Here is a 15,867-nt window from a genome sequence, read left to right on the forward strand (position 1 = left end):
AAACTTCATGGATTGGCCCCTGATTATACGTAAAATTGTGGTTTTAGCTTGTGAACACTCTAGAGGTCACAATTTTCATCTACTTTTGATCAAACTTGAAATGCTTGTTTATAACCCAAAGATCTTGGTTCCTTTCGATATTTGCGCATATCGGATCATAACTTCCTGAATTATGGCCCCTGATTGTACGAAAAATAGCATTTTTAGCTTGTGGTCCCTCTGCCGAAACTGCCAGACAAAATGGCCGCCCCTCGTATGCAAATAGTGTAAAACATCTGGTATATCAAGGTTGTGGATTCTAGAGGTCACAATTTTGATCCGATTTTGATGAAACTTGAAATACATGTTGATAACCCAAAGATTCGCGCATATCGGATTGTAACTTCCTGAATTATGGCCCCTGATTGTACGAAAAATCGTGTTTATAGCTTGTGTATCAAGGTATATCAAGGTTGTGTACCGTCTAGAGGCCACAATTTTGATGAAACTTTAAATTTATGTTTATAACACAAAGATTTTGGTTCCTTTCGATAATCACGCATATCCGAACATAAGTTCCTAGATTAGGGTCCCCGATTGTTCGAAAATTCACATTTTTAGCTCGTGGACCCTCTAGAAGTCACAATTTGTATTCAATTTTAAAAAAAACGTTTAAAAATATCACTGTTCCACATCATTGAAGGTTGAGTTCAAATTTTGTAAAAATCTGACTCAAACTGCCGGACAAAATGGCCGCTTCTTGTACGCAAATAGTATAAAAGTATGTACCGTAATACTAAGGTTGTGGACTCTCTTGTACGCAAATAGTATAAAAGTATGTAATACTAAGGTTGTGGACTCTCTAGAAGTCACAATTTTGATCCGATTTTTATATTCGCGCATTTCAGACCATAACTTCCTGAATTATGGCCCCTGATTGTGCGAAAAATAAATTTTTTGTTTTTAGCTTACTTGCTATCCATCTCTTACAAAATATGTACGTATGTTGCTTGGCAGCTGCTGGTGAGAAAAACATATGATCAGTTTTATTCACTCACATGTTCCCACAATCTGGTTAAAACACAGATCCTATTTTGTTTCATTTTTATATTCCAAAATTTGTTTTACTTGTCTTTACTACACTTGGTTCTGGAAGAGTTGTCATAGGGTCATAAGTCAGTCTTTTGACCCCTGACGTGACCTATGGCTATAACTTGTCAGATCTTCATGTAGTGTAGACCATCGAAAGTATAAGAAAACGAAACGAAATATAGATCTGTATTTTAATCAGATTGATGTTCCCAAAAATATAATTAAAAGCTCAAAAACCGACAGTTTAAATGATGCAGGACGGAGGGCCTGACAAGGACAACTGTCCCAGTCGTTCAGATGGGACAAAAAACCGAGGTCCTGTGTACACATTGGCGTACATGTAAAAGATCCCTTGACAGTTGGAATTCAAAATAAGAGTAGGCCGTAGTGCCGCTGTCCAGGCAAAATTTCCCTCATAGCACACTGTATGGCGTATGCCCGTCTTCATTAGCCCAGTTCAGAGCAGAACAGTAGGATGTTAAACCCCATTTCATTTCATTTCCGACAGTTTAATGGCAATGTTTTAATATTTTTCACCTTTTATGTTGAGGTGTATGTCAATTGATTCATCAATAATTCACTGGTTATTGCCATTGATTTGTCGAAAAATAATTCATTATAATGTAACCTGTTGTTTAACATATATTGGAGATATCGTTTATGAGTTGGAATATGAATGGAATTAGTCAATTAATCATTATATGTGAACGTGATTTTCATGATCTTTTATGAGTCAGAATTTGAATGAGATTAGTCAATTAATCATTAGATGTGAACATGATTTTCAAGATCTTTTATGAGTCAGAATTTTAGTGAAATTAGTCAATTAATCATTAGATGTTAACAGGGCTAGCACTGTCGGTCGCCAAAGTCGCAATTTGGGATAAAAATATGCAAGTGGCGATTAAAATTTGATTTTGACGATAATGTTTTGAGGTACTGGCGATTGATTCTTTTTGAGAACTGGTGGAAAACTATCTTAAAATTCTAATCGTATTTATCCTGGATTAACCATTATTGAGTGTCAATCACATGGGAAAATACTATAAATTAATCAACTGGCTGATAATCCGGATCGCGTCGATGAGTAATACTAATCATTTGTCTTTTATTAATGATTAGTTGATTGATAATTTCCAATGATATACATAAAGCCTATCTCAAGTCATTATTTACTCCTAATGATTAATTCAATCGGCGATTATTTGATGTTTTGTTTCGCCTTTAAAAAAACAAAAAAATGGTAATATGTGTAATGAAAATGGCCGTCACAGTTCCTTTCAAAGAGAATTAAATATTTTGATAGTTGAATTCCGTTTACTGTGGCTTCATATACGGCATGCCTATCAGATATCATTATTTCAAATCATATTATCTTGAGCGAGAAAACAGATCGCCATTTGTATCATATTACCGTTGCCAAAATGCTCTGAAAGTGAACGACAGGTATAATTGTAAGCATCTCTAACAAATAAACTTGTCTTCGTTTCAGTCTCAGTTCCCTAACTTTTAAAATCGACATTACAGGCCTGCTACTACATTGTGTACTCCGGTTAAAAGAAGTCATTATAATCTCACTTAACTTTAATGTACCTCCCATAGGTCACTTAAAGTTAAGTGGATTTTTCTCACTTAAACTGGCCTTTGAATACCACTAAAAGACTAAACACTTATACTTATAATGTAAGGGAGCTTAACTTTAAAGGAAAATTCAATACTTAACACTGCCTTTGAATACCACTTACCCTTAACTTACAGGAAGTTACGTACCGGTATATATAGTGTTCAAAAAAAGTAGGGGATATTTGATTTTTAAGTGTTATTAAAGTCACCTAATGAAACTGACGAAGAAACAAATGACAAAATGAAATGAAGTTCACATTCATCGATTTATTCCAAATGATCGTTAGACTAAGTAAGGCACAGACTGACCATTATAAGGGTAAAATGATACCCGGGGTCAAACAGCAAAGTTACCACAGCATCACAACCAAGTCAGTAACGGGTAAATCCTCCACTGTTTGCCAAACAAGCATTGATCCGACGTGGCATACTCCTAATGAGACGTCTAAGGTCATTTTGGTCCAGATTGTCCCATTCCTGTTGCAACGCAGCAGCAAGTTCTTGGACATTGGTAGGACGTTGTTGACGTTGACGTAACCTCTGTCCAAGCATGTCCCAGACATGCTCGACGGGGGAGAGGTCGGGACTCAGTGCTGGCCAAGGTAATGTGGTGATGTTCTGTTGTTGGAGGTAACCTGTAACGATCCTGGCCCTGTGACATCTTGCGTTGTCATCCTGGAAGATGAAACGGCGGCCATGACGTCGTGCGAACGGCACAACATGGACTGCCAAGATGTTGTCCCGGTAGTACTGGCCTGTAACACGCCCTGCAACAACATGTAAAGCCGTTCTTCCAGCAACAGTGATGCCTCCCCACACCATAACAGAACCACCTCCAAATCGATCATGTCTGATGACGTTAACGTCTTGGAAGCGCTCGTTTCGACGACGCCACACCCTCCTACGTCTGTCCAAAAAATCAACAGTGAACCTTGACTCATCTGAAAACATCACATTGCTCCAGCGTCAATTATCCCAGTGTTGACGATCCCTACACCAACAACGTCTTGCCTGAATGTGATGATCTCTCAAACAAGGGATCACGCGAGGACGTCGGGCGCGAAGGTGACCCCTATGCAGTCGATTCCGAATCGTCTGGCCACTCACTCTCACACCAGTGTCTGTTTGAAGACGAGCGCTAATCTGATTTGCTGTGATGACACGATTTCTCATGGCCAAGGTACGGATAAATCGATCCTGGGCTTAAGTTGTCGCCCTTGGTCGACCTGAGCGTGGTCTGTCCTGTACAGATTGTGTATCACGGTATCTGGACCATAGCCTGCTTATGACAGACTGAGAAACATTCATCGTCCGCGCCACAACCGCCTGTGTTGTGCCGATCTGTAGCATGCCAAGGGCACGTAACCTTTCATTTTGGGTAAGCCGATGCATATCAAAATTTGTTTTCTGGTCACTAAAACAATTAAACTGATGTTTCCACCCTGGAATTCAATGCCACAATGACTGTAACATTCAAAGTCAGAGTCGTGCAAATCTTGGGTTGGACCCCCATGATGATCCCAAGCATCACCTGCATTCCATGCGGTAGCTATTGGTACGTTTGGGCGTCACATGTAACTGGAAATGTTTCTTCTGTTAGGTTCTATAGTGACTTTTTTCGTAGTCATTTGCATATTTTAGTATTATGCCCCCAAAATCAAATATCCCCTACTTTTTTTGAATAGTATATTTAAGTGAAATCTAGTAGTTAAGTGACCATCTGAGACTTAAGATATCCTTTGAATACAGATTCAGATGTCTTTCAATTAGACCAATCATATCACAAATAGATTGCGATATATATTATTGCTCTTAATTACAGATTGTTTTTATACACCCACTTTGAATATCCGATTGACTTTAAATTTATACACGAGACCAAGAAGCCTATTGATTTTCAACAATTGCTGATAATTACTGGCCCGAGATCACTTTGAGATCCAGTTGACATTGAATTTATACGCAGTGTTTAAGGTCATGAGACGAAGAAGGCTATTGCTTTTCAATGATTTCTGATAATTACTTCCAGAGTTATGGCCCTTGATCACTTAAGAAATCTTGTAGACGTGCTATAGACTAAAGTTAATATAAATTTATACAATGTTTAAGGTTTAAACAATCAAAACAAATTCTAATGATTTCTGATAATTACTTAAACATGCATTATGCAAGAGCAAAATCTGCTCAATACAAGTCTTTCTTTAGGCCTGAAATGTTATCTAAATTATCAATTAGACATTAATTAACTTATCCAGACCGTAATAAACTCTCAATGTCAAGGCTAGCTTTCGATGTTGGCTGGATTAGATTCCTATATGTCGCTTAACGGCCATTGATAATTAAATCAAAACTGGATAATCGAGACTATGCTGTTTATATTAATGATTTTAGTAATGAGGACCGAGACTATGCGAAAATTTCACCCGTTTCGTTCTCGGCTCATAGTGGATCAATTTGACTGAAATTTTCAGCAAATTACCTTTACACTATCTAGTTTTTAACTATTATAGCGAGAACTGCCATCTCTTTATCTTATCTCCCATAATGTATCTTTAATTGGTTATTACTCATATTTTTGTGTGTTGTTTATGGTTTCATTACTGACAGAAGAAAAAATATGCCACAACCCTTGTTGACTTCCCTGACGAATTAGCTGCTCTGGGCTTATGTTTCGTTGCCTGACAACCTATCTTTTATGTTTTAGTTATGTGGACACCATGTAGCTGATAATGACACATCTACCCAGCAGACATCTCTACTCACTAGTAGACTACCAGAAGATTTAAGTAAATCAACCACTAGTCTATTAGAAGAACAAATGGCAACATCTTTTAATACTAACCAGCAGCTACAGAGTTTAATTAATGAATTCTCTTTAATTAATTCTAATATACCAAATGTTACAATTGAAGGGGTAAGTACATTGTTGTTTTGTTTGGGTTTTTTTGAAACAATCTGATTAAAACACAGATCCTATTTCGTTTCTTTTTTATAGTTCAAAATTTCGTTTTACTTGTCTTTACTACACTAGGATCTGGAAGAGTTGTTATATTACCGGCGTTCTGGTTGAAGTGAGGGATAAGCCAATGAAACAGTCTATTACAGGGAACTGTGGTCAAACCACTAGAAATATCAACGCTGATTGATTAATCAATGTCTGACGTCATAGGGTCAAAAGTTGCTTGTACGACCCCTGACACGACCTTCGAGTACCATTTGTCAGATCTTCATGTAGTCTAGGCCATCGAAAGTATAAAAAACGAAATATAGATCTGTATTTTAAGCAGATTGTCCATGAAACTAATACTGATTTTGAAATAAAACATTTGGATGGATACGATTGATATAGCACTGCATTGAAATACAAATATGTTAACATTAGCTCTGGCCATTTGAAGTTTACACTAGCACAGGGCTCATGCTGTCAGTTGCCAGAGTTGCAATTTGCAAATTAAAACTGAAATTTGCAATTGAAAATTTATTATGGCTATTATTTTGACCATAAATCTAATGGTAATTTTTGGGTGTACTGGCAATTCTTTTTAAGAATTGGGAGAAAATAAATCTTAGAATTCTAATTATATTTTATTGTGTTGAGTTGAGTGACCATTTTGTTGAGTAATCCGGAACATGTCAAAGAGTAATTGTTAATTCCTAATAATAAAGCCTTTCCTAAGTCATTATTTTTTCTTTACCACTGGCAAATTGTTCTAAAGTCAATGATGAGTCTGATGTAAGCTCCTCTTGACCAAATGAAATTGAAATTTCTGTCAATGATTTTGATTCTGATATTATTAAGTTATCTGAAAAAACATTGCTTCGAGTAGACCTATTGTAAATTCAAAGAAAGTGGAAATTTAGTAATCCTTAACTAAAATTTGCATTAAAAGAAAAATCAAAGTTTGTAAAAAGTACACAATATTGCTGCTAGCAGAAACTCTCAAAACCAATTTTTATACGCCCACATTTTCATGTGGACATAATGTCGTCTCCCCTGTCCGTCTGTCCACAATTGTTTGTGGACACTCTACAGGTCACAATTTTTATCCGATTTCAACGAAACTTGAAATATAGGTTTATCTCCCTTAGATCTTGGTTCCTCTCAATATTGGCATGTATTGGACTGTAACTTCATGGATTATGGCCCCTGATTTTACAATAAATCAAGTTTTTAGCTTGTGAACATTGTAGAGGTCAAAATTTTTATCCAATTTAGTTTAAACTTGAAATGTAAGTTTATAACCCAAAGATCTCGGTTCCGTTCGATATTCACGCATATCGGACCATAACTTCCTGAATTATTGTGTTTTTAGCTTGTGGACCTTATAGCGGTCATAATTTTTATCCGATTTAAAAAAACGTTTGAATATATCACTGTTACACCCTAAGGATGGTTCAGTTTGAATTTCGTAAAAATCGGACCAAAACTGCCAGACAAAATGGCCGCCCCTCGTTTATCTGGTATATCTAAGTTATGGACCCTCTACAGGTCACAATTTTGATCTGTTTTGATGTTTATAACCCAAAGATCTTGGTTCCTTTTGATATTTGCGCATATCAGATCGTAAATTCCTGAATTATGGCCCTTGATTGTACGACAAATCGCATTTTAGCTTGCGGTCCCTCTAGAGGTCACAATTTTTGTCTGATTGCAAAAACATTGAATATTTCTCCGCTACCCCCTAATGACGGCTGAGTTCGAATTTTGTGAAAATCGGACCAAAACTGCGGACAAAATGGCCGCCCCTCATATGCAAATAGTGTAAATATATGGTATATCAAATCAAGGTTGTGGACCCTCTAGAAGTCCGGGGGGGGGGGGGGGCGTTGGATGACGAAATGGTTAGCATGTGCGCATGGAATCATAAGGCCTGTCATTGAGTCAACTGGCGTGGTTTCGAATCCCCGGTTGACAAGGAGTAGGGTCGCCTGTCCAACCTTGTGGATTTTCTCCGGGTCCTCCAGTTTCCTCCCACTGCTAAAGACCCCTATGCGCAAGCGAATTATTGAAATAAAACTAAACCATATTGTTAGTCCCGAAATGACCTAGTTTGTGTCGAGTGGACGTTAAACCCCATTTCTCTCTCTCTTACTCTAGAAGTCACAATTTTGATCCGATTTTGATGAGACTTGAAATATATCTTTATAACCCAAAGATGAAAAATCGCTTTTTGTTTAGCTTGTTCTCTATCCATCTCTTGCAAAATGTGCGCGTATCCTGTGTGCCAGCCGCTGGTTGTTTTGAAAATATCTATGGACCACCTGGTTTGTTTTTCATATAAATATCATCTATATTGTAATAATAAATGAAATGAAATGAAATGGGATTTAACGTCCTATTGTTTTGCTCCGAACTGGACTAATGTAGACGGGCATATGCCATACAGTGTGCTATGAGGGAAATTTTGCCCAGACAGCGGCACTACGGCCTACTCTTATAGCAAATTCCAACTGTCAAGGGATCTTTTACATGCACACCAATGTGTACACGGGACCTCGTTTTTGTCCCATCCGAACGACTAGACAGCTGTCCTTGTTAGGCCATCCTTCCTGCATCACTGGCAAGGGGGAACCATGCCGGAAAATCTGGATGAACTTTCTCGGCCAATGCAGGGATCGATCACCCGACCTCCAGGCTAGCAAGCCAGCATCTTACCCACTTAGCCACATGATCCCTTTGTAATAATAAACTGTTCAACATGAGAATTAGTAGATGAAAATTTGTAATGTAAATAATTGCAAAATCAGCATATATTATATTGAATGTTAATATCCACTCATTCATTTCTAAATGTGATGCAAAATTCATTAAACTTTCAGTTATTAAAAAAAACTTTTTTTGTTAATATCATTCACATTAAAAGTTGTTTTATGGCAACACCGATAGATCCTGAGCACTACTATCAATTTTATTTATTAAATGACCCACTAATGGTTATCATAATGGTGTTAACTACATGCTCCAAATCAAGACTTTGATATTTATCGTGTTTCATCTTATCTTGCCTAATCAAAACCAAATGTTAAAATTAACATGTTTTATGACATTATCTTTTCTAGATGGATGCTGTGTATAGAAAATGTTTAGTAAAAGCTGTTAGTGGTAAAAGATCTGTCATCTTAAATTTAACCTTTCCAGCCGGTTACCCCAATGGAGAAGCTCCTGTATTTCAATTCAGTGAGACATCTCTAGATCCTAGTATGGAAAAAAAGTTATTAAAGGTACGGTAAGAAAGATGCAGTATTTACTGCTGAGGATGAAAACTATAAACAGAACATTGACCAATAGTCAGCATCATGCAAAGGATAATACAGTTACTAATTTATTTGGCAACGTTTCGAAGAGCATTCTCTGATCATTGATGTTTTATTTTTTATAATTTATCAAACATTGTCGTCTTATCAACAACTAGAAAAGGGAGATACATGTCTTTATATAACTTTATTGTACTTTTAGGTATTAAAAGACACATCGTTGAAACATGTACAAAGAAATATGGTTTGTTTAGAACCTTGTTTACGTAATCTTATATCATCATTAGATAGTTTGACGGTAAGTATTTACAACAACAACAACAAAATCCCGCACAGATTTCCAGTGCCAATTAAAAATATAAGCTATCAAATACACAAGATGGACTTTAATGTATGTTATAGTAGGGTAAATGAAGTTTCATTATCAACCTTTTTCAGAATTTTAACCTCTGTTCCACATGGCCAAAATTGAAGGTGAAAATGGGTATATTTTGTACATTTTCAATGTGCATTGAGTTTTTAGACTGAATATTTGGAAAAGTATATATCCCATCAACTCAGAATCTTTTGTAAATTGATAAAAGACAATCTGACATTAACTATGCCAATTTTGGAGATTTTGTATACAATAGTGACTTTGCCAGAGGCTGTGGAAATCCTGAAAAAAAAAGTGAATAGTTCATTTGTTCCACATTTTGCCACCTGTGTGAATAGCACAATGCGTGTGATGCTAAATTTATAATTTACAGCAAAAGTTGTCTCAGATTACATATTTGATAATTCTACTCCTATTAAAAATGTTAGTTTAAAGCTCCCCGAAAACCTGAAATTTTTTTACCCTAATGCCATATCTCAGCGAGTTTTAGACCTAGAGAGGTATAATTTTGGATTTGCTAGCTTAAGGCCATATACTATAACATATATTTTTTATGATTTTTTTGGAGGGGGTCATTTTCCAAACTTTCCGAAATTTGACATGGAATGATCCATCTATGTTTTCTTTATTTTCATCCACAACTCTTTAAATACTTTCAGCTAGAAGAACGAAGAACACCAGATACTGAAGTACCATTTGACTTGACATCACAAACTGCTGTTCAAGCCAAATCTTTTAACTCTAAAAGGTTTCGTACATCATATGGAAACTTCCAGGATTCTAATATACCATTTCCTAGAACTAGTGGGGCTAGCTTCTGTTCAGCAGGTAACACACACTATTATTATACACATCTGTTTAAATTTCTTTTGACTCTTATCAGGATTCTTCAATGTAACTTTCCAGTATTGAATTCTCTCTATATGGAAATTTGGGGTGAAAGGACCGGTGCTGGATTAACCTAGTAGCTATAGTAGTATATGCTACAGGCAATGCAGTTCCAAAGGCCTGCCCTATGTATATAAACTATCAATTATTGCTCTATTGCTCGCACTATACTGCCTTCAACTTGTATGTGTTCCAAATGTAGAAAATGTAACTTTGAAGTTGCTATCTTAGTAATACTATTAATTAAATGTGGGATATATTTGTCATATTATTTTCTGGCTGTATAGCAAATCAAGAAATTTAATTACTTTACTGTGTAAGTAAAAAAATTGAAACTTCATGGATTATGGCCCCTGTTTGTACGAAAAATCACGTTTTTAGCTTGTGGACCCTATAGAGGTCACAATTTGTATCCGATTTTTTTTGAAACTTGAAATGTAAGTTTTTAACCCAAAGATCTCAGTTCCTGACGATATTCGCGCATATCGGACCGTAACTTCCTGAATTATGGCCCCTGATTGTACGAAAAATCGTGTTTTTAGCTTGTGGACCCTATAGAGGTCATAATTTTTATCCAATTTAGAAAACGGTATTATTATATCATGGTTACCCCCTAAGGAAGGTTGAGTTCGAATTTCAGGACCGCCGATTGTATGCGAATAGTGTAAAAATATGGTAAATCAAGGTTGTGGACCCTGTATAGGTCACAATTTTAATTCGATTTTGATGAAACTTGAAATGCATGTTATAACCTAAAGATCATGGTTCCTTTCGATATTTGCGCATATCGGAAAGTAACTTCCTGAATTATGGCCCTTGATTGTAGAAAAAATCACTTTCTTTTTAGCTTGTTCTCTATCCATCTCTTGAAAATGTGGGCGTATCCTGCCTGGCAGCCGCTGGTTTACGGTTAAAACTGTTATGTCTGTCTGTCTGTCCTTTCCATCTGTTCGTCCACCCTTTTCATGATACAATAACTTTGATTTTAATTAAGCTAAAATGTTCATTGGTATATATTTTATTAGGTGAATGCATTGGCTGATTTCAATGATGAGCAATTTCTGCTTAGGCTAAGCAGGGTTAAACAATTTCATATGTTCATAGTGAGAGTGATGAAACTTGGTGTATAGTTTCACTCCATCAAAACTTGGACTAGGTTCAATGAAGATCTTTTTCTGCTTAGACTAAGTTTGATTGCTCAATACTTTACAAAAAAATAAATGTGAAAGTAATTAATAAATGTCATCAGTTTATTTTGTGCTTGAGATGGGGAACATCAACCCCATTATTGGTTTGTTTTACCTGGTAAATGTTTGATATCATGGTGTATAGTATAATAGACATTGTTGGAATTTAGGTTATTTAGTTGTATATGGTAGGCCAGCTGATCTGAAAAAGTCCAGTGCAGATGTTACACCAAAGTAAGTAGAGTTGTTTCTTCTTGCCTAATATAGTCTGGTCGGGGTGGAAAATTTGCGGGAAGAAATTCCTACCCAAATGATTTCTTCATTTTCTGAAACAACTATGTCCCTAGTGTTCCAGAAAAATTTTCCCCGCCGATCGGAGTTGAGCAAAATTTTTTTACAGCATTTTGAAATTTTGACCAGCAGCCATGCATGTTAAAACAAATAATAGTCACAGCAGGGAAATGTTTCTAGAATCACCATGGGCGTTATGTTCTTTAGGACGGCCACTTCTGGAAAGCTTGTAAGTATTTCATATAATAGTACAACTCAAAATATTTAATACCATATCATTAAAAAAACTTACCAGTCACAATATTTTTCACCTCCGCATAGTTGTGAATTTCGATCTGCTAAGTATATTAAGTGGCATGGTTAGTGGGCCCAGCAGTTTGGCGTGTTGCCAATCATTTAGGGGTGGAGGCCCAACATGTCTTGCACTGTTCAATCTTTTAGTGAAAAAATTCTAAATAGGGAAATTTGATTGATTAGACTACAAACTCCCTTGTGACTGTTTTGTTATACTGTACTTCACATATTTTGTAAATAAAATAGAATGAGAAATCATGTTAACCACCTGAAAATAAACAGATACCGGATAATTTGGTCCCTCGCCAATCGTCGTGTTCAGCGTCTATGAACCAAATATTAAGGATCATGAGCACGAGCGCCGAGCTGCTACGTCTAAATATAGGAGCAGTGACATTTCTCTGAAATCGGACACCACAGTTATCTATAGTCAAGCCCAGTTTCTGGCCAACACTGAAAACAAAATCCGTCTAATCAATCAAGTGGTCAACGATCTTGAATTTTGACATCACAGTGACGTCATAGTTCCGCCATTTTTTATTCTGACGTCACGGTGACGTCGTACGCAAAGCCCTGTATAGGGAAAGTTACGACAACTCGTTTACAGGCGCCATTTTGGTGTCCCAACTATAACGCCATAAAAACTATGGCGTCATGGCGTCATATAGCTTTACTTAACAAAACGTTTTTCTTGGTATAACGTTTTACGGGCTACAGTTCATCATAAACAAATTGCAAAAGTAACCAATGCAGTTTGGTTCAATGATAAATATGTCAGACGAAATCATACTCAAATTCGGCCAAAATGACATGATTAACAGAATTCAATTTGGTGTTCTTCAGGAATTTTCGGAGAGTGGTTATGCAAGCGAAATGTGTGGAAAAATCGAATTTGACAAACATCAATAAAAAAAATGTATTTGTCATTTGGTGGCGGGCATTTCTTTCAATATGACTGCCAAATTTGGTAAAAGAATATCATTTTAAAAAATAAAAATTAAAATGAAAAAAACAACATTAATTTGGTAATAAAAGGGCAGCGATAATTCATTTTAGGTACATTGAAATGTTGGCAATAAAGATAATATCATAGTTTTTAGTTACACACTGTTTACCAACCACCCATATAATCCTTTAATGACAATAAATCATATCCTTTATTCAGCTCGACGCTATACCGGTATTTAAAATGATTAGATGCAGTTCGTTTAACTTGAATGTAGATATTATATATCTATGTTGCATATATAGGACTTTTCGGTTGAATCATATCTTAGAAGTATCTTATTTCATAGTTTTACGTATTTGTCGACATTATAAAGGTATACTTGTTCTATTGTTTCATTTAGCCTATGTGTTTTCTTGTTTCACTTGACTAAACAACTAAACACAAAATTTTGTAGGAATGTATATAGGCTTTTATAGATTGAAAAAAAAGCTGATAAAAATTGAGATGTGTGGAACATGTTCGAGGCGATTTGTAACAAATCTCAGACACGATATATATTTGATACTAGTTGAGCATCAGAACAACATGATTATTTCATTGGAAATGGGGCGCAAATAGCCAAAAGAGTCCTTCACTGGGCCCCTTCAATATCTGTCTACATGTGGAATAACATGTACATTATTTGTATCTGTTAAATTTTTGCGGTTTATATATTAGAGCGATATCTCGTATAAAATGTCACTGATGAAACATATGCCCGAAACACATGTCACGCTAGACACCTTTTATTTGAATTACACTGATTTTACACTGATTTTAAGTTACACTGATTTTAAATGTTTTATCCATTAGTCAATTTAAAGAAATTTCTATTTTCGAAAAATTGATGATACAATTAATGATTGATGACTGAAAACTGACACACAATCCGGAATGACTCCAGACCAAAAATCATGGAATTTCAGGCATTTATTTTGCCGGCTAGAAGGCAAAAAGGTTGTATCTCCCAAATTACTATTTAAATTTTCATTTTTCACTTTACCCGTCTGCACAAAAAATCTTATTTTTAAAAGCGTATGCAATTTAATTGCGCTTTTATTTGGTGTATCTTTTATTTCACTTTCTTATGAATTAGACTATTCTTATAACAATAATGTGCGCTTTCTGTATAATAATAATAATAATAGTTTGTTCAGCTATACTTTTCGTTTAAAAAATGTATTCTATGACATATCTATATACATACTTGTCGGGGGCAGCCAACTTCGACACAACAATAAAATAGATAGTGGGTAGGTACAAATACTTGGGACCCAAGATGGCGACTAACTACACTTGAGGTCATATTTTCATGACGTCATATGAAATTTCTGGCTTCACAATTGTCGCAACTTTATCTATAATATTATACGGCTTTGGTCGTACGTTATTTTTGACGTCATTTCTGGATTCCTTGGTATCACTTTCCTTTATGTTGATAATACATTTCTAGACTGTAAAATTGATATTTTTGAAGTTATAAATGGTTTTCATTTTCATTATGTTGACCCAGGGGGTGAAAAGTTCAAAGTGCTGTAAAAAAATTTGCTCAACTCCGATCCGCGGGGAAAATTTTTCTGGAACACTAGGGAAATAGTTGTTTCAGAAAATGAAGAAATCATTTGGGTAGGAATTTTTTCCCACAAAGCTGGATTTGTCACCTTCTCCAACCAGCCTAATACCTTTATGAGTAACAATAATATAATACTCTAAAATCCACTTGTTTACAAACTGAAACTACATCATTCTTGTTTACAAGCTGAAACTACATCATAAACTTTATTATGCCATTTAAATTGACCATGTAGTATTTATTGTGTTTTTTTAGGTGAAGAAGAGAATTTGCCCAAATCATATATTAAGTTCATTATATCCAGACATTACATTATTAAGCCCCGATAAGTATGATTGTTTTTGTTTTTTTGTTGTTTTGCTTACAGAGCTTTATCTGATATGGTTGTATATAATCAAGTACACAGAATGAAGGCTCCCCAGCCCCAGACACCCTATGTAGCTATGTTTTCTTGCAGTCCCCCTCCTGCTGCCCAGATGATGGAATATCCTTGTACAATATCTAACTTTTATACATATAAAGAGAAGGTAAATGGTCCAAAATAATAATTTAAAATGTTTTATGGTCACAGTACAGAATCAGTTACTCCTTGTTTTACAACATTCATGGTTATATCTCTGGCAATATGAATACAGGATTAATGATACACAATGATAATGTTTGATACTATGTACCAAAAAATATCATTTTGGAAAGGTATTATCTGGTTTCTATTTTTTCCAAAATACAACTGATTAGGTCTAATTAATTGCCTTTGACTTGCTTGGTATGATGGCATCCTTAGTACCATCACAATACAGTGAGAACAAACATAACCTGAGATAATAAAATCAACAAAGGGTTATTTACATAGTCGAGAGCATATATTCATTAGCAACACGGGAATAACGCCTCCACTGAAGGGCTGGGTGATTTTCACTGTAGGTCATCAGCCAATCAGTGGAATGTTCCTCAATGTAAAATGAAACATCTAAAGGAATAGTAATCAGTCTGTACATGACCTTGTCTATTATATAGAGACAAAGAACAAGAAGTAGAAGTAAACACGTAAAAGATATACCTGATATACCTAGAAGAGAACCAAATAATGTTAAATCTACTAAATCTAAACCTAAAGTTGGTGTTGTACGAATCTATGATGCCAGTAATTTATTACCTATTCATAGACAATTAGCTGAAAAATACATGTAAGTAATGTCGACATTGAATTTTTATATTAAATGTATCTGATTTGGGAATAGAGTATTAGAACTTGATCGATCAAGATGAATACATAATATATGTTGTAAAATGATGTGGTTATTTTTATATGAACAGATGT

At 35.5% G+C, this 15,867-nt stretch overlaps 1 protein-coding gene across 9 annotated transcripts in view; it reads left to right on the forward strand.

Moving 5' to 3' along the window:
- Positions 1 to 15,867, forward strand: part of LOC126814483 (GATOR complex protein WDR59) — a 70,830-nt gene that overhangs the window by 28,962 nt on the left and 26,001 nt on the right. For all 9 annotated transcript variants that reach the window (XR_007677623.2, XR_007677624.2, XR_007677622.2 and 6 more), the window contains 7 exons: positions 5,399 to 5,608; positions 8,755 to 8,916; positions 9,152 to 9,247; positions 9,985 to 10,153; positions 11,571 to 11,634; positions 14,914 to 15,073; positions 15,564 to 15,733. Coding sequence is in view for 6 of the 9 variants with exons in the window: in XM_050539632.2 (XP_050395589.2) it covers positions 5,399 to 5,608; positions 8,755 to 8,916; positions 9,152 to 9,247; positions 9,985 to 10,153; positions 11,571 to 11,634; positions 14,914 to 15,073; positions 15,564 to 15,733 (1,031 nt within the window). In the remaining 3 variants the exon portion in view is untranslated. The remainder of the gene's footprint in view (positions 1 to 5,398; positions 5,609 to 8,754; positions 8,917 to 9,151; positions 9,248 to 9,984; positions 10,154 to 11,570; positions 11,635 to 14,913; positions 15,074 to 15,563; positions 15,734 to 15,867) is intronic.

Source organism: Patella vulgata, chromosome 3 (assembly GCF_932274485.2).
Source record: "Patella vulgata chromosome 3, xgPatVulg1.2, whole genome shotgun sequence".
Classification (NCBI taxonomy): Eukaryota; Metazoa; Mollusca; class Gastropoda; family Patellidae; genus Patella; species Patella vulgata.